The sequence below is a fragment of the Aphidius gifuensis genome, linkage group LG6, assembly GCF_014905175.1.
Source record: "Aphidius gifuensis isolate YNYX2018 linkage group LG6, ASM1490517v1, whole genome shotgun sequence".
NCBI classification, from domain to species: Eukaryota; Metazoa; Arthropoda; class Insecta; order Hymenoptera; family Braconidae; genus Aphidius; species Aphidius gifuensis.
Window position 1 is genome coordinate 14,656,585 of NC_057793.1, and position 19,890 is coordinate 14,676,474.

At 28.5% G+C, this 19,890-nt stretch overlaps 1 protein-coding gene across 2 annotated transcripts in view; it reads left to right on the top strand.

Moving 5' to 3' along the window:
* The window catches only part of LOC122859545 (open rectifier potassium channel protein 1-like), a 101,163-nt gene that overhangs the window by 23,153 nt on the left and 58,120 nt on the right, over window positions 1-19,890 (top strand). Inside the window, exons 1-2 of one of the 2 annotated variants that reach the window (XM_044163207.1) lie at window positions 4,107-4,190; window positions 4,778-4,948. In XM_044163207.1, the coding sequence (XP_044019142.1) occupies window positions 4,801-4,948 (148 nt within the window). In that variant the 5' untranslated portion in view covers window positions 4,107-4,190; window positions 4,778-4,800. Of the gene's footprint in view, window positions 1-4,106; window positions 4,191-4,777; window positions 4,949-19,890 lie in introns of those variants that run through there. The other variant, XM_044163206.1, reaches the window with a different exon arrangement.

Sequence of the window (19,890 nt, forward strand, 5' to 3'; positions counted from 1 at the left end):
ATACTTAAATAATGATTAATAAAATGTATCAGAGCCATATGATAGGACTTCTTTATTATCATTTTAACTTGATGTCCCCAAAACCTCCGATAGATTTTTTTAAAAAAACTATGTAATGGAGGTTTCAAGGACTTTTCTTTCAAAAATTCAATTATCACTTTAATTCAACCCAATGACTGCCTTGACGGTTGCAATATTTCTTATATATGTTGATTAATACTTATATTGAATGACAATTTATAAAATGTGTTAGGGCCATATGATAGGACTTGAAGATAAAACACTATTTATATATCTTACATGATGTCCTCAAACCCTTTTATTATATTTTTTTATCCGGATTATGTTGGTCGTTCTGAAGACTTTTCATAGAACTTAAACGAACTAATGATAGAAAATAGAGTACAGAGTTATGACTGTTTGGAATACGTGTATAACATCATCTATTTCTACGAAGTGGACTGAATCCGAGAAACTGGAAAAATATCAGTGAAAACGTAAAAATATCATAGAATAGAAAAAAGAAATATTAGAAGAAAAATTTTTGAACTTGCAATTAAAGAGTTCAGAGTAAACATACAATGCGGCCATTTTTAAGTCATACTTAACGAATGAATTTCAGTATGGGCTTCATGTTCCTAAAAGCACTAACGGAAGAAGTTTATGGTTTGGTACGTTCCGTGGACACCAAGAAAAATTAAGTAGAACTTGTAACAAAGACAACAGTCTTTCTCTAAATACCTACTGTCTATAACAAATAGTTTCAGTTATTGCTATCGAAAATAATTCAGTTTCGGTTTTCCCGAAGGTATCTAAGAATTTCTAATGCTACTAAATTAAGGCGGTATCTCGTTGTTCAGGCTACTGGTTCAAAGTAATCAATCATTTCCAAGGTTCTGGAAAACCGGAAAAAATGGTCTCAACTTTCTATGTTAAAAGAGTACAGAACGACCGTCTTCCAAATCAACGCGATTTTCGTCGGAGAATTTCCTTATATTCTGGTCTCGTGTGATAGTCCTTATGATTCGATTCGTTCAATAAATTATTAAAACTATAATAAATTACAGTGTAGAAGGATGGCCTTATTTCAAGTTTGAAATAATTATTTTATACTTTCCGATATAGGCTGCAAGTCCCTAAAACCACCGTTCTACGAATAAAAAACTTTCGCAGTATGGTGGTTTTGAGGACGTCTCAAAATTACGTCGTTAATTCCGTTTTGATTCAAGTATGGTTTAAGATTATCAGAAAGGTTCTACTATGAAATTTCCAAATCCGCACGTTTCGTGGACACCAAGAAAAATTACGTAGAACTTGTAACAAAGACAACGGTCTTTCTCTAAATACCTACTGTCTAACAAATAGATTGCTATCGACACGAATTCAGTTTCGGTTTTCCTGAAGGTATCTAAGAATTTTTAATGCTATTCAATCAAGGCGGTATCTCGTTATTCAGGCTATTGTTTCAAGGTGATCAATCATTTCTGAGGTTTCGGAAAACCGGAAAAAATTGTCTTAACTTTCCATGTTGAAAGAATTCAGAACGACCGTCTTTCCAGTCAACGCGTTTTTCGTCGGAGAATTTTTCTTATATTTTGGTTTCATGTGATAGTCCTTATGATTCGATTCGCCCAATAAATTATTAAGACTATAATAAATTCCAGTGTAGAAGAATGGCCTTATTTCGAGTTTGAAATATTTATTTAATAATTTCCGATATAGGCTGCAAGTCCCTAAAACCACCGTTCTACGAATAAAAAACTTTCGCAGTATGGTGGTTTTGAGGACGTCTCAAAATTACGTCGTTAATTCCGTTTTAATTTAAGTATGGTTTGAGATTATCAGAAAATTTCTATGAAATTTCCAAACCTGCACGTTTCGTGGACAGCAAGAAAGTTTGAGTAGAACTCGTAAGGAAGAAAACGGACTTTCTCTAAATACCTACTTTCTAACAAATAGATTCAGTTATTGCTATCGAAACGAATTCAGTTTCGGTTTTTCCGAAGGTATCTAAGAATTCCTAATGGTACTAAATCAAGGCGGTATCTCGTTGTTCAGGCTACTGGTTCAAAGTGATCAATCATTTCTGAGGTTCCGGAAAACCGGGAAAAATTGTCTCAACTTTCCATGTTGAAAGAATACAGAACGACCGTCTTTCCAGTCAACGCGTTTTTCGTCGGAGAATTTCCTTATCTTTTGGTTTTATGTGATTGTCCTTATGATTCGATTCGTCCAAAAAATAATTAAAACTATAATAAATTACAGTGTAGAAGAATGGCCTTATTCCAAGTTTGAAATATTGAATTTATACTTTCCGGTATAGGCTGCAAGTCCTCAAAACCACCGTTCTATGGATAAAAAACTTTCGTAGTATGGTGGTTTTGAGGACGTCTCAAAATTACGTCGTTAATTCCGTTTTGATTCAAGTATGGTTTGAGATTATCAGAAAACTTCTATGAAATTTCCAAATCCGCTCGTTCCGTGGACACCAAGAAAAATTGAGTAGAACTTGTAAAAAAGAAAACGGCCTTTCTCTGAATACCTACTGTCTAACAAATAGTTTCAGTTTTTGCTATCGAAAATAATTCAGTTTCGGTTTTTCCGAAGGTATCTAAGAATTTCTAATGCTACTAAATTAAGGCGGTATCTCGTTGCTAAGGCTACTGGTTCAAAGTGATCAATCATTTCTAAGATCCCGAAACCCGGAAAAAATTGTCTCAACTTTCCATGTTAAAAGAATCCAGAACGACCAGTCAACGCGTTTTTCGTTGGAGAATTTCCTTATATTTTGGTTTCATGTGATATTCCTTATGATTAAATTCGTCCAATAAATTATTAAAACTATAACAAATTACAGTGCAGAACAATGGCCTCATTTGAAGTTTCAAAGATTTATTTTATAATTTTCGGTATAGGCTGCAAGTCCTCAAAACCACCGTTCTACGAATAAAAAACTTTCGTAGTATGGTGGTTTTGAGGACGTCTCAAAATTACGTCGTTGATTCCGTTTTGATTTGAGTATGGTTTGAGATTATCAGACAGGTTCTATGAAATTTCCAAACCCGCACGTTCCGTCGACACCAAGAAAGTTTGAGTAGAACTTGTAACATAGACAACGGTCTTTCTCTAAATCTTACTGTCTAACAAATAGTTTCAGTTATTGTTATCAAAACGAATTAAGTTTCGGTTTTCCCGACGGTATCTAAGAATTTCTAATGCTACTAAATTAAGGCGGTATCTCGTTGTTCAGGCTACTGATTCAAGGTGATCAATCATTTCTAAGGTTCTGGAAAACCGGAAATAATGGTCTCAACTTTCCATGTCGAAAAAATACAGAACGACCGTCTTTGCAGTCAACGCGTTTTTCGTCGGAGAATTTCCTTATATTCTGGTCTCGTGTGATAGTCTTTAGGATTTGATTTGTCAAATAAATTATTAAAACTATAACAAGTTACAGTGTAGAAGAATGGCTCCATTTTAAGTTTGTAAGATTAAGTTTATAATTTCCGGTAGAGCAGTCCTCAAAACCGCCGTTCTACGACTAAAAAAATTTCGTAGTATGGTGGTTTTGAGGACGTTTTGAAAATACGTCGTTAATTCCGTTTATATTTGAGTATCGTTTGAGATTATCAGAAAGGTTCTATGAAATTTCTAAACCTCTACGTTCTGTGGACACAAAGAAAGCTTCAGTAGAACTCGTAACAAATATAATATCTTTTTATTATTCAAATTTTAGCATATGTCCTCGAAACAACCATTCCACAATTATAAAATTGTATGTCACGGTGCTCGAGGACTTTCAACAATTATTTGATGAACAATTTTTTTGTGTTTTCCGAAAAACTTGTTGTTATGTCTTATAGATTACAGATATCCGTAAAGATTCTTAAAAACGAGTACACTATTCCTGCGTATTCCTGTGCATTTTCTATTTTACAGAATGTCTTCAAAACTGCCAATAGCTGCAGATACGAAATCCGTAAAATGGTGGTTTTGGCGACATTTAGATTAAAGTAGAATCGAAAGTTATTATCCAGTCGACTGCAATTTCAACGATGAATTTCATGAAAAGGGAAGAATCTTATTGAGAACTGCCAGAAAATTCATATCGAAATTCATAAATTGACTGTTCCATCGAATTGAGGTTCCAAAAATTAAGTCCTCAAAACTGCCTCTGTGTGAAAAAAAAGGTAGTTATTGGTGGTTTCGGGGACATGCAATATTAAAACAGATATAATTATGTTAAATGTTATTATAAAGCATAGTGATATTTTCTTTATACTGAAAATTCACTGAGAACATGTTTGTAGTTTGAATTGAATCGTAAAAATGCATTTAGCGCAGTAATGTTGCTTTTTTATCAAAAGTCCTTGAAACCTCCAGTAGATCGAAAAATGATGTTCTTGGAATGGAGGTTTCAGGGACACACGAAAAAATTCTTATTTTGGTAAATAATTGAATTTTTTCATCGAATCATTACTATTTATAGTTTAAGATGGAATCAATTGAAGATAAATCGGTCGTAATACCTACTTCACATTTCAATTTATGAAAATTATACCTGGTAAAATAAAAAGCATATTTTTCAAATGGGGTTTTGAGGACCGTCCTCAAAACCACCATTAACTGAGATGTTGTTTTGGGGACCGTCCTCAAAACCACCATTGTATATATAAAGTAGTCCCCGAAACCACCACTGTATGTATATATATAATTTTTCTTTTTTTTTTTTTTTAAATTTAAATAACTAATGATCGAAAACTGCATTTGTTTTTAGCTCTCCTTTACAAACATTGCACAATGAGAATGGATCGGACAGAGATTCTACAAAAGTTGACTAACTACTGTGGAAAATCTGTTTACAATTACACAGAAAATGAGACTGATCCGTTGAAATGGGACTTTTATAATAGCTTTTATTTTGCTTACACAGTTGTAAGTACGATTGGTAAGTTTCTACTAGTTAGGCTATAAAAAAAAATAATGAAAAACAAAAAAAAAATAATTTAAACCCCTAATTTTCACACATTGATTTTGAGAAATTGTAAATTTTTCATAAATGTTGTTAAAATTTGTAATAAACACTTCCAACTTTTTTCTCTTCTCTACACTGAAAAAAATTTTTAACTGCAGCAACGATAGCTTTGTTCTGCTAGAGGGACGAGCTGATGGTTCAATTATATTTGAAAAAGGTGCTTAGCTAGGATAGCTCTGAGATTTGCATGATTTATATCGCGGGGTTATATAATTTTTTTTGATGAATCGAAATGATTTTCAATTTATGAACGAATAATGACCGATGGAATATATATTTGTTTAAATATATAATTAAAATAACTTTATAAAAAAATTTTTTGAATAGAATACTGGCAGGAATGTAGTTCTTAAGAATCAGAAAGTAAAAGAGGTAATACGGTAATACATATAAGTAAAAAGTTTAACTCACTCAAAAAAACTTACTTTTTTTTCGTAAATTTTCTTACTCAGCCGTTAGATTTTTTACTTAGCTGCTAGATATTTCACTTAGCTAGATGATTTACTGAGCCTTAATTATAGCCAAACAATCAATATCTATATTATTTCACCAGCAAAATTTTTTACTTAGCTAGATTTTTGACTTAACTATATTTTTTAACTTAGCTGTAATTGTAGCTAAAATTGAACTAAAAAAAAAAGAATCTGAATTTACCGTTTCCCATCAAATTATATACTAAAACATTTTATCTTTATTTTTTACAAAAAAATTGATGTCATCACAGTACTTAAAGTTAAGATATACAGACTGTCCCATTTTAATTGGATAATGGATTTTTCTTGAAAATTATAGCTCAAATTGAAAAATGATTCAAGTAAAAGTTGTAGGGTTTGGAGAGGGACCCATAAAAAAAAACAAAAAAAATTAAAAAAATTAAAAATAGCGGAGTTTTAGGTATGAACATAATATTTTTTAATGGATACTGTATTTTTTTTTGCACCAAAATGTTTCTTACATCAAAACTAACACTTTTTATTCGAAAAGTTTTTCGATAAAATCACTTTTTTTTCGGCCCAATTTTGTCTGTTGATGGATTTTCCCTAAAAAATATGGCTCAAATTTAAAAATGATATTCAGAAAAGTTGTAGCGTTCAGGAAGACAAACACGAAAAGAAAAAAAAAATTTTCAAAAAGTTCAAAATGGCGGAGTTTAAAGTATGAAAATCTTTTTTTTTGAGGTTAGGTGTAATTTTTTTTTACTAAAAAATTGTTCGCATCAAGATGAACACTTTTTCTAAATAAAATTTTTTGGCTGAGTCCATTTTTTTTATCCATGCTTCTCACTCCGCCATTTCGAATTTTTTACCAAATTTTTTTTTATTTTTCGTGTTTGTCTTCCTAAACGCTACATTTTTTCCAAATATCATTTTCAAATCAAAGCCATTTTTTTTTTGAGGAAAATCCATCAACAGATAAAATCGGGCCGAAAAAAAAGTGATTTTATCGAAAAATTTTTCAAATAAAAGTTGTTAGTTTTGGAGTAAGAAACATTTTGGTGCAAAAAAAAAATACAGTATCCATTTAAAAAAACTATGCTCATACCTGAAACTCCGCCATTTTGAATTTTTTGAATGTTTTTTTTTTTTTTTATGGGTCCCCCTCCAAACCCTACAACTTTTACTTGAATCATTTTTCAATTTGAGCTATATTTTTTAAGAAAAATTCATTATCTAATTAAAATGGGACAGTCTGTATATTACTCGGTAGAATTTGTTTGTCGCGAACATTAATAAAAAAAAAAATTACGGCGAGAACGTACTGGATCTCTCGATATTATTATATCATAACAAAAAAAAAACAGTTTTTTTTCAAGAGAAGCGTCAAGTATTTGAAATCGTCAACAATTTTGAATATACTTATCTGATAGTTAATTCATTTTTTTCAATACATGAAGATATAATACCAAAATAAGTCAAGAAAGAAATATCTTTTACGCATATGCGACGTATATAATCAAGTTTCAGCTGTTGAAAAAATGTTGTACTTGACCTTGCCCAGTTCTTCTCAAATAAAATTTCAAGCCTATACACGTATAGACAACAAACTTAATAGTATTTTCTACCGTTTAAATATTATATATTTTCCTTTACATTTATACAGGTTTAGGATGTGTCGAAAATTATGTCAAAATATATAATGTCTGTCTATAACGAAATATACTGTGCTAACACACATTAAACCAGAGGTCCAACGGTATTGACGACTGTAGTGCGCGTGATCACGGAAACAAAGGCAAATAATGATTGAGTTATGATATGTCCAGATTAAAATTCACGGAAATTAAAACCTTCAATTCCAATCAGATCGAACAATGAAATTCAAACGATAAATCGATATATTGTTAGAGTTTGATTGATTAAATCGAAGCTCTCGAGAAATGCGTTGAAATAAAACAAATGCGGAAAGACATAAAAATAATGCTGCTCTTACGGTTCTTCAGATAATGATAATTCAAAATAGCTCGGAATGATTATTTTAATCAAAAAAAAATTAAAAGTTATTATTTTTTTGAACGTAATGTCTTGATTCATATCAAGTTAATTCAGTTATTAAAGATTTTATTTATTTTGTTGAAGATTTTTATTTTTAAAATACCAAAAATTGTTGCTCTCACGGGTGAAATTTATTTAGTCAATTGAAATTGAATTATAAAATATTCATACCTATGCCGCACTTTATCCGTACATATGCCATCCTTGCAAAAAAAAAAAAATAAATTATTATAGCATCGTATTTATTTGCGATACATTAACCGTACATATGCCGTACTTTATCCGCACGTATGTCGTACTTAGAAAAAAAAAAAATAATTTGTTTTAGCAAAGTATTTATTTGCCGTACCTAAACCGAACTTTATCCGTACGTATGCCATTTTTGCAAGAAAAAAAAAAAAAAACTGATCGAGCATAGTATTTATCTGCCGTACATAACCTGTCCGTTAGCCGTAGTTTATCCACAGGTATGCCGTACTTGGTAGAAAAAAATAATTATTTTAACATCGTATTTATTTGCCGTCAATCATTGCATTCTCAAAATCCTCATGAACGAAAAATGAATCTATTATTTCATGTACAACCCCGTGACGCAATTGTAAGCTTATCCGACTGTCTTCCGGTAGACCCCAGTTTGATCCCCGCTAAGTGACATTTTTAGATTTAGGGAAAATTAAAAAAAGCTAACCAAATCTGTATGGTATCTACAATAACATTATTATTTTTTTTTTTTCATTTATTTAATTTTTTAAACAATCATTGTTTGTAACAAACATTTTGATATTCGAAATACGGTAAAAATTTTTTATAAAAATTTTATATTTTTTATTTATAAAATAAATTGTAGCGTGTAAAAACATATACACCCATATTGTAAATATAAAATGTATATATATATATATTGGTGCCTCCGTGACACCAGTATAATTGTTATATTTATTGAGTGATGTATGTATGAGTGGAAATGTGTGTCTGCGTGTCGTAGAGACGACGTAGAAAAATATAAACTGCACTTCTTGTCCGGCCACCATCGAGTGCGTCCGAAAAACATTGAGAATATTAATTAAAAATTGTATTTGCTCTGCCATATCACAATTAGTAAAATATATACATATTGTGTCTTGTTAAATTATCACATTAAATATTTTGTTTGTTGAATAAATTATTTTATTATTTTTAATATTAAATATAATTTTGTATCTCTGATTGAAATTATTGTTTTAAAATTAAATTAAATTTAAAATAGTAAGTGAGAAAAAAGGCTACTCACAAATGGCTCCCAACTAGTGGCACAAACCACGCGGTGAAAAAAAAAGAGTAATAATTTATATAAATTAATAATTATAAATTGTAGTTGTGACCAAAATTCACAATTGGCTTCCAATTAGCAGCTCAAACCAAGAGGTGAGAAAATAAAAAAAAAAAAAAATATATATATATATATATATATAAATATTTGATAAAATAAAGAAATCAATAAAATTGTGAAAATTCAGTCGTGAGTACATATAATTGGCTCAAAATTATAATCTCAATCACGAGAGTGAAAAGAGTAATATTGTATATAAAATTGATAAATGTATAAAATATATCATTAAATTAAAATATAAAAAATTGTTGAGAAAGAATTTTTGCATATAAATTAGAAAAAAAATCAACAAATTTTGTGAGCAAATAACAATATTAATAATTTGTATACACGTGGCAACGAAGTGTTGAACACGCCATATTTGTGAAAATTTCATCAGAAAAATTAAACAATAATAATAATAAAATCTGATCACACGTGGCAACTAAGTGTTGAACACGCCATGATGTGTAAAATTTTTGTCAAGAAAATTGAAAATAATAAAAATAAAATAAAATTACACGTGGCAACTAGAAGTTGGACACGTCATAGTATTGAATATTTCATCATAAAAATAAAATAAAAATAATAAAGTACATATATAATAATAATAATATTTTCAACGAAATTAATTGTATGACAGAATACGTGAAAATCAAACACAACATTTTCATTAAAACATATTCAATATAAAATAATAAAAATGGAAGAACCAAATACTATATTGAGTTTAAGTAATAATCATCACGTAAAATGTCCAAATGTAATAATTACAATGGGCAAGAATAAATACAAGGCATTGATAAGGACAGGTGGTGCACATAATATGATGTCTTATAATGTTTTTAAACAATCACATCTAGAAGTTTTAGAAATAGATGATGACCAAAATAATCCAGCCAATAAAACAGTTTATTTTAAATGTATAATAAATGAAGTGGAATTTTATGATTAAGCAATTGTGGTGTATGACCTTGAGTATGATATGGTACTGGGCTATCAATGGATGATTAAAAATGGAGTGTCAATAAGTTACAGAAATGAATCTATCAGCATAAACAAATATAATATTGTTCAATATTTTGGTGATATGAAGTCACAACATAAAAATGAAAAAAATTGGAGCTAGCTAGCTTGAAATAATATTCCCAACTTACGGTTGGGAGTTGTATATATTCCCCGTTATTCAATTTTCGATTTTTTGGTTGCAAATGAAAGCCGGAAAAATCATCTATTTCGATGAATTTTCCAGAATTTTCGTGCTCATTTTTTTTTTAGATAATTGATATCAAAACTGGAAACTTCAACACCTAGGAATAGGTACAGAACACATATTAACGCTTGTAGTTGAAAGAATTTCTATCAATTATTGCTGAGTCAACTATCAATTTGTTCTACTTAAGGAGGTTATGCACAAATTCATTGCGGGTGTTGCGGGGCACTTCTGACGTCACAGACAAAACTAAAATCTGGCTACACTGTAAAAAAATAAAGTGAAAAGCGCCTGCGCCCCGTATACAATATATGAGATTGCGGATATGTGTGTGTGTGTTTGAACATGCCATACGTTGCCACATCTAATTTTTGTAAAGTTTATAATTGATTTCTCATTAATTGTAAAAATATGAAAATTTTTCGCGCAATTAATAAAACTCGGTTTCTAGTATATGTGTGATTTTTTTCAAGACTTTTTCATCATTTTTTCTATCCGAAAAAAATGGTTGAAATCTCCATAAGAGCCAATGTTAAATATTGTTTTCAATAATTATTTACAAAAAATTTAAGCGATCAACATAAGAAAATAATTATACCGTTGTATTCAGAATGAAAAGATCTACTTGTGTACGAAATTTCAGAACATTCTTATTATATTTGAAAAAAAAGAGTAATTTCTGCATAACCTCCTTAACAATACGGATTATTAAAGCAGTTATAGATCCTTTTTCTCCTAGGGATTCAGTGGACATATAATTTTGAATGGTACTGTTTCTTGTATCTCTACTGTAGTAGTATGTGTGTGTTTATCCCGATAGATTACAGACACATATACTCCTAAGAATCTGCTAGTATAGCGGTTATACTTTAGACAGGGGGGCATTGAAAATATTTTCTATAACCATATGTAGAATACCCCTTTCGGACCCAAACTTTGTTAGACAATGGAATTTACTTTCAACTTTAATTATTTGAATAAAATTAACTTTTTTTAAATGAAATAATACAGTATAATGGAAATTATTATATAATTTATTATTATATAATTATTATATAATTTATAATTTATAATTATATAATTTCGCACTGCCATTTTTATTATCATTAAAGACATAATGAATGGAAAATCTAAATCAAGGTTATCCATTAAATAAATTAGTACGTACTCACTGACTGAATTTTATTATTCTTAACGTTAAAAATATTTTTATTTTAATACATCGTTGATTTTATATTAACATAACACATTTCCTTTGAACCGAATATTTACCAAAGTTTTTAAGCTTGCCCTGGTAGAAATATTTTTCCAACTTTTTCCGCCTTTTTTCCAACTTTCTCCACCCTTTGTCCAACTTTCTCTACCTTTCTACGAAAATGACCCATGGTTCGAAAAAAGTTGGAAAGAAGTTGGAAAAAAATTGGAGTAAATTTTTGGTTGGAAGAAAAATGGAGTAAAATTCAGGTTGGAGAAATGGCGGAAAAAAGTTGGAAAAAAAATGGAGTAAATTTTTGGTTGGAGAAAGGTTGGAGAAATTGGTCCGCCATTTCTCCAACCATGGGTCATTTTCGTAAAGAGTTGGAGAAATGGCGGAGAAAAGTTGGAAAAAAGTTGGAGAAATATTTCTACCAGGGTGCATCTTTATTTCGACCTACACTTCTATTAATCTATCGGCTTGATGATTTCTAAGCTAGTTGGTTTAAAAATATTATTGTTAATTTTTTTTCAATTTTTTGATTATGTTAAAACGCAGATAGATAAATCATTTGAGACTATAGGGTGTTATCTCTCTTTTTTCAACTCTGTGAATCTGTGATTGTATCTATAAGTGCATAGCAGCCACTACCGAAGCGCCGCCTGTTGACTTGAGTGCGTAACGGGCTATAATTAATAACTCGGTTGTTTATTAAGATAGGAAATTGAATGAACGCCTATAACGATCTGCGAGATAAGCTCTTTGGTTTAAAAAAAAATCACGATGATGGGTTGGGTAGTTGCTGAGATTATTTTTAATTTGGCTTTGCTTGGGATTATTTTTACAATTTCAGAGATGTTATCATTTGTTTAAAAGAATTAAAGACTTGCTAGCTCTCGTCATCTTATAAATATATCGATATTTTTAATTTTCAATAATCGATGTCTCGAAAATGGATAGAGATGATAAATTTTTATCATCACTATTGTATTTCTCCGTAAAAAATCTTACTAGAATCATTATTAATATTGATTTTTTTTAAATTTATAATTATTTAAAAATATCAAATCAATGAAAAGTTAGTAATATATTTCGATATATTTTACCTTCAAAGCTCAGTATCTCAAAAACCGTTGAAGGTACGATATTTCTGTTTGAACCACAATATTTCTCGTAAAAAATACTAATAAAATCGATTTCAAAATTTTTTTTTTTACTAAACTATTTATCTACTAAAAAAATGACGAAAAGAAAAATTCAATATCATGTTTCTTCGATACCTCGAAAAGTATTCGAGATATCGAAGTTCTGTTGGGACCAATATTTTTTGCTTGCAATGACGTTCTAATATTATTCATAAAATCTTGTCTATATGAATACTGTAATCTTGCTAAAAATCCCGGAATCGAAAATAGAAAAAGCTTTTGCGGCACGGGTTAATGTCGAGTAAAAATTCTGAAAATTTGAGAGAATTTTTTTTTATATATTTCTAACCAAATGAGGGGGTGAGAGTGATCAAATTTCACCATAGCCTTTTTAAGGACCACCCTAATATATATAGATTTATATATGGCTAGATCCACGTGAAAGTCCAAGAATTGAAGTTACTTGAAATTTTTTTTTATTGTTCTAGAGCGAAAAATATTGAATACGTATTTTTTTTTTTTTTTTTTTCCAAAAAATTTTGACTTGTGATTTTTTTTAGTTTTGGTTTTATAAGAACTTTTTAAGAAATGTACCAACTTTTGCATACTTTTTACTCAAAAACTATTGACCTCATTGAAAAAATTATAGAGACAAAAAAGTTTAACTTTTATTTATAGTTTACAAATAAAAACTTTGAAAAATTGTTTAAACAATTTTTCCACCATTATTTGTTAAATAAACAATTGAAATCGATTTTTCTTAAACTTGGACCCTATTTTTTTTTTTTTTTTTTTCATCAATAAATAATCCTTAAAATATAAGAACTTTTTGAGCAAATTATAGGTTTAGCATTTTCATAACTTTTTGAGATACAAATGAATAAAGAGTGAAAAATACGGTCCTGTGTGCCACGCGACTATATATACACTGAGAAAAAAAATGTTTGCATTTAAGAGAAAAGTTGCTGAAATATAGCAAAATTTTGCTTGAAAGTTTTAGGCTTTGATTTGAAAAAAAAATGTATTAAATTGAGCATAATATTTTTTAATTAAAGCAATTTATTTGCTTTAATTTAAGACAGTTTTTTTTTTATTTAAGAGGAAAGAGAATTAATTTAAGAGAAACTTTGCTAAAAAGGAAGCAAAAATATCCTTTAAATCGAGCGAATAAGCGGTCTAGTTGAGACAAAAGTTGCTAAAATTTAATGACATTTGATTTTATTTAATGGGTAAATCGTTTAATTTGAGGATAATATTGATTAAGTTAATAGAAAATTGTTTTTATACAAAAGAAAAATGGATTAATTCAAAAAAATTATGAATCAATTTAAAACAAAAAGCGATCTAGTTAAGACACAAGTTGCTAAAATTAAGCAACATTTGATTTAATTCAATGGGTAAGTCGTTTAACTAGAGAAAATTATCGATTAATTTAAAAAAATTCTGAATCAATATAAAGCAGAAAAGCGATCTAATCAAGACAAAGCTAAAAGACAAGTTAACGTTGAGATAATATTGATTGCAGAAAATTGACGATTAATTCATTTAATTTAAAGATTAAGAAAGTTTATTGATTTGATTTAATTAAGTCGTTTAAGTTATTAGATTAAATTATATAAAGTAATAAAATTTTTTTTTTATTTAATTGAATTAAAAGAAATGAAAATAAAAAAAAAAATTATTTTTTTATTTTTTTCTTCTTTTCTTTTTTTCAGGACTTATTTTATTTTACACTTGAAGATTTAATTGTTTTTTTTTTTTTTTTTTTTGTTCTAACCGAGCCTCGAACCTCTGCCTAATCTAAACCTATCTAAACCTATACTTTTAAAAGCCAAAATTGAATCTTCAAATGTAAAATAAAAATAAGTCCTGAAAAAGAAGAAAAAATAAAAAAATTATTTTTTTTTTTTATTTTCATTTCTTTCAATCAAAAATAAAAACAATTTTCTATTAATTTAATCTATAACTTCCTTAAATTAAACGACTTAACCATTAAATTAAATGAAATGTCGCTCAATTTTAGCAACTTCTGTCTTGATTAGATCGCTTTTCTGCTTTAAATTGATTCAGAATTTTTTTAAATTAATCGATAATTTTCTCTAGTTAAACGACTTACCCATTGAATTAAATCAAATGTTGCTTAATTTTAGCAACTTGTGTCTTAACTAGATCGCTTTTTGTTTTAAATTGATTCATAATTTTTTTGAATTAATCCATTTTTCTTTTGTATAAAAACAATTTTCTATTAACTTAATCAATATTATCCTCAAATTAAACGACTTAACCATTAAATTAAAAGAAATGTCGCTCAATTTTAGCAACTTTCGTCTTGATTAGAACGCTTTTCTGCTTTAAATTGATTCATAATTTTTTCAAATTAATCGATAATTTCCTCAAGTTAAACGACTTACCCATTAAATTAAATGAAATGTCGCTCAATTTTAGCAACTTGTGTCTTAACTAGATCGCTTTTTGTCTTGAATTGATTCATAATTTTTTTAAATTAATTCATTTATCATTTATATAAAAACAATTTTCTATCAATTCAATCAATATTATCCTTAAATTAAACGATTTACCCATTAAATAAAATCAAATGTCATTTAATTTTAGCAACTTTTGTTTTAACTAGACCGCTTATTCGCTTGATTAAAAGGATATTTTTGCTTCTTTTTTAGCAAAGTTTCTCTTAAATTAATTCTCTTATCTCTTAAATAAAAAAAAAACTGTCTTAAATTAAAGCAAACAAATTGCTTTAATTAAAAAATATTTTGTTCAAATTAATACATTTTTTTTTTAAATCAAAGCCTTAAACTTTCAAGCAAAATTTTGCTATATTTTAGCAACTTTTTCTCTCAGTGTATATATAGATTATAGATATACACTTCCATGAGAGACAGCGCGCCTGCGTGCCGCTCAACTATTTATAGGTATACACTTTCATGAGAGATAGCGCGTGGACCGTGTTTTTCACTCTTTATTTTTCTGTATCTAAAAAAGTAATGAAAAACCTATGATTTGCTCAAAAATTTCTTATATTTTAAGGATTATTTATTGATGAAAAAAAAAAAAAAAAAAATAGGGTCCAAGTTTAAGAAAAATCGATTTCAATTGTTTATTTAACAAATAATGGTGGAAAAATTGTTTAAACAATTTTTTAAAGTTTTTTTTCGTAAACTATAAATAAAAGTTGAACTTTTTTGTCTTTATAATTTTTTCAATGAGGTCAATAGTTTTTGAGTAAAAAGTATGCAAAAGTTGGTACATTTCTTAAAAAATTCTTAAAAACCAAAACTAAAAAAAATCACAAGTCAAAATTTTTTGGAAAAAAAAAAAAAAATACGTATTCAATGTTTTTTGCTCTAGAACAATAAAAAGAAATATTTCAAGTAAATTCAAGAAAAAATTCTAAACTTGACCCCACCTGATGTGAAATATATGTCTTGATACTGAAATTTTATTTGGGAAAAACCAGCTGGGGTCAAGTTAAAATTTTTTTTTTTTCAATAGTTCAAACTTAATTACAACGTCAAAAATATTTTTCTTTCTTGTCTTTCTGGTATCGCATCGTAATTAATATAGACACAATTAGTGACAATTTCGAATACTTGATTTTACTGAAAAAACTTGTTTTTTTTTTGTTGAGATATTACATCTTTTTGTAAAGTAAACAATTTATTTATGCTGTCAAATTAGTTTACCGGTTATGTCATGCATACAAACAAATAATAACATACTGTCGTTTTTATTACGTTTTACTTATTTTTATTATGAATCGCTCTGGACCTGGAAGCAATTATGCTTTGTGTTGCTTCGATTTGATTTCATTTTATAATGTTTGTCAGAATGCCCTATCTTTTAAGAGAAATTTCAGGAAAAACGCAATTTCTGGAACTGCAATAATTCCAACAACATATGGCGCGTGCACCATCGATGCGATATTGAATACTGCCCTGATATAAAGGTTCTTTCACACCATTCTACTATTCTTGCTCAATTTTATTTGATAATGTTGTCGAATAACTCTGGACTTGGAAGCCATAATGCTTTGATCTGATTTGGGTTTAGAATGTTTGTTAGAGTGTGGTAAGGTTTTAAAGAAATATCAAGAAAAACGCAATTTCTGAAATTGATTTTAAACTTTAAAAAAAAAGTTTACATCTAAAAAATCTGTTTTTTTTTCAATCAAAAAGTTTATTATTGATTCAATAGGATGATCAGAAGACAAAATATCTTCATCTCATCAATCATTTTTTAAAATAAATTCCCAAGAAATTGGAGGGTTAGGGTTAGCTCTATGCCGTGTATATTAGGCACGGTAGTTATCTCGTTCCTCCACTTTCTTTTTTTTTCTCATACTTGACGCGAGGCACTACCTCTTGATAGGAGTACATTAGCACACCTGATGATCAGGATTCGCGCCCATATCCTAACGACATATGGTGCGCGCACTAACGCTGCAATATTGAATACTGTAGCACGATCGATGCGACATTGAATAATGTACTGATATAAATAAAGGCTCTTTCACACCATTCTACTATTATTGCTCAATTTTATTTTATAAGGTTGTCGAATTGCTCTGAACTTGGAAGCCATAATGCTTTGATATAATATTTCGTTCTATAAAGTTTGTCAGAGTGCCCTAACTTTTTAAAGAAATTCAAGAAAAAACGTAATTTCTGAAAATGATTTTGAAGTTTAAAAAAAAAGTATACATCTAAAAAATCTGTTTTTTTTTTCTATAAAAAAGTGTGATATTGATTTAATAAAATGATTAGAAGACATAATATATTCATCTGATCAATCATATTTTGAAATAATTTCCCAAGGAATTGGAGGGTTAGGGTTAGCTTTATGCCGATAATATATAGGCACGGTAGTTAATCTCGTTTCTCCCACTTTTTTTTTTTTCTCATACTTGACGCGAGGCACTACCGTGCCTCTTGATATAAATAATATTTAAATTGAGAAAAAAAGGTGGGGTCAAGTTTAAAATTTTGTCAACAGTTAAGACTTTTTTAAAATTATTTTATTTGTGATTACGTTACGTGATTTATTTATCAATCACATTTTTTATCGAGTACATTTTTAATTTTCATTTATGCTTCTTTAAAAATACTTTTTTCTAGTGATTATATTTTGAAACCACATTTCCATTCAATAAATTATCTTAAATTTTTCATGATTTTATTTGTGATCACATTTATCAAAAATAATATTGTTAATTATAATGGAAATAAAAGATTCAATAAAAGATAGATGTTGAAACATTATTTATTCGTTTGTAAAAAAATTATTCCAAAAATTAAAATAAACAATGTAATCAATTAAAAATGTGATTGAGAAATAAATCACATAATGTGATCGCAAATTTAATCATAAAAAATTTAAAATTAGTTCAATAAATAGAAATGTGATTTAATAATATGATCACCCAAAAATGAGACTGATAAAGTTATTTTCAATGAGAACACGTGGTTGGCTGTCATAAGTGTGTGAGTGCTGTGTGTAAGTTTGCGGTGGCGCATTCATTGCAACACGCGGATTCAGGCGCCATAATGATGTAATTTTCGACGCTTGATCCAGATTGGTCAACTAATAACGATAATAACTCAGGCACAAAACGTCGACGATCCAAAATTCATAAACATTCAACTTTTGAAATTTTATTACAATCGTAGTACACCTACCATGCACGACTCACGAGACACTTTGTATCTCACAGTGGAATATTTCCTGGTTTTACTGAAAAATCTATGGGTTTCTTAGCTATACTGATCCACTTAGACATTACAAGAAGAAAAAACAGTGCAACAGGTTAGCAAGTTTGTTGATGATGTTATCAATAATATATCGTTATTAATATTATTGGTATTGAAATTATTGTTATTATTATTATTCATACTATGAATATATATAAATGATAATAATAACAACAATAATTTCGATAACATTATCAATTATTAATAATATTATTGATAATAATAATAATAATATCTATAATAATAATAATATTTGAAATATAAATACTAATAATTATTGATATTTATATTTGAATATTATTGTCAGTATTAATATTATTATTATCGATGATATCATTGGAATTATTGTTGTTATTTTTATTTATACTATGGTTATATATATTTATAATATTATTATAAAGAATAATAATATCAATGGTATTAATCATATTTATAATAATAATATCAATGATATTGGTTATACTAATAATAGTTTTTAATTGAATATGAGGGTCCGGATCGTAGAACACGCTGTTTTGTCAAGAATACGCTCCTTGAACATAAACAAATTATTGGTCGACTGTCCTATCAGAATATACTTCCTGATACTACTATATTCAAACTAAACTGCACCTTAGTTTACCAGCAGATTATGCACCTAGAACTAACTTATTACTGCTTCGTTTTGATACAGTCCTTTTCAGGTAAAGATCGGGTGAAGCTCGTACATTTATATGACTGTAGGGTTATAGTTGAATAAAAATATACCAATATATTATTATAATGCATATGCATGTAACTTAAAATTATATTTATTGTTAAAAACAAAATTAAGTAAATGAAATTATTACTATGATCATTCAATATATGATCTTACATTAATCGAGATATATATAGAAAAGATGAAGGTTATTAATAGTAAATTATTCTTGCGTTGTTGGTATACGGGTGATACAAATTGATTAGCGTGAGCTAACAAGTCGATTGACTGTTACTATTTTATTTTAGAATGCTATTTGATTTCTGTAGAAGACAGTGAAATTAATACAATGTGATTATTGAGATTCGTGACAAGTTAAGGCAGCGATCTGAGGTCTGGACAAGACTAACTAATTAACATAAAAGTACCATATTATATAGGCTTCCAACCCCAAGATAAAATTTTTGGAGTCTTTATGAGTCTTTAAAATAAAGATGAGCCTTTATTTGACCCTTTCTATGTGCCACTAGCGGGACTCATAAATACTCTGACCCACAGTGGTTGAGTCTTTAAAATAAAGGCTGCATGCGTAAATACTCTGCATGTGAAAAAAAAAATGAGCCTTTTTTTTTTAAATACTCATAAAGGGTCTGACTTTGCATCTTTCAGAGTATTTAAAATAAAGGCTCTGAAATATTAAGGAAAGTTTATTTTTTTATTTGATATTAAATGGTTAAATGAAAATCGTGCGCGCAACTACCGGGATTCGAAAGGATAACCACGATGTCTATAATTGTATAAATAAACGCTTTAGCCCGCTCGACCACTGGACCATCGATGCAAAGATTAATTTTTTTACTTCAATATTTGACGTTCAGTCACGAGAGGCACAAACGAAATTATAAACATCAAAAAATTATTTTGCAATATTGTATTACACTCAATAATCATATGCATATTTATTATAATTAATATATGGATTAATTAATCTATATAATTAATAAAATACGAAATAGTT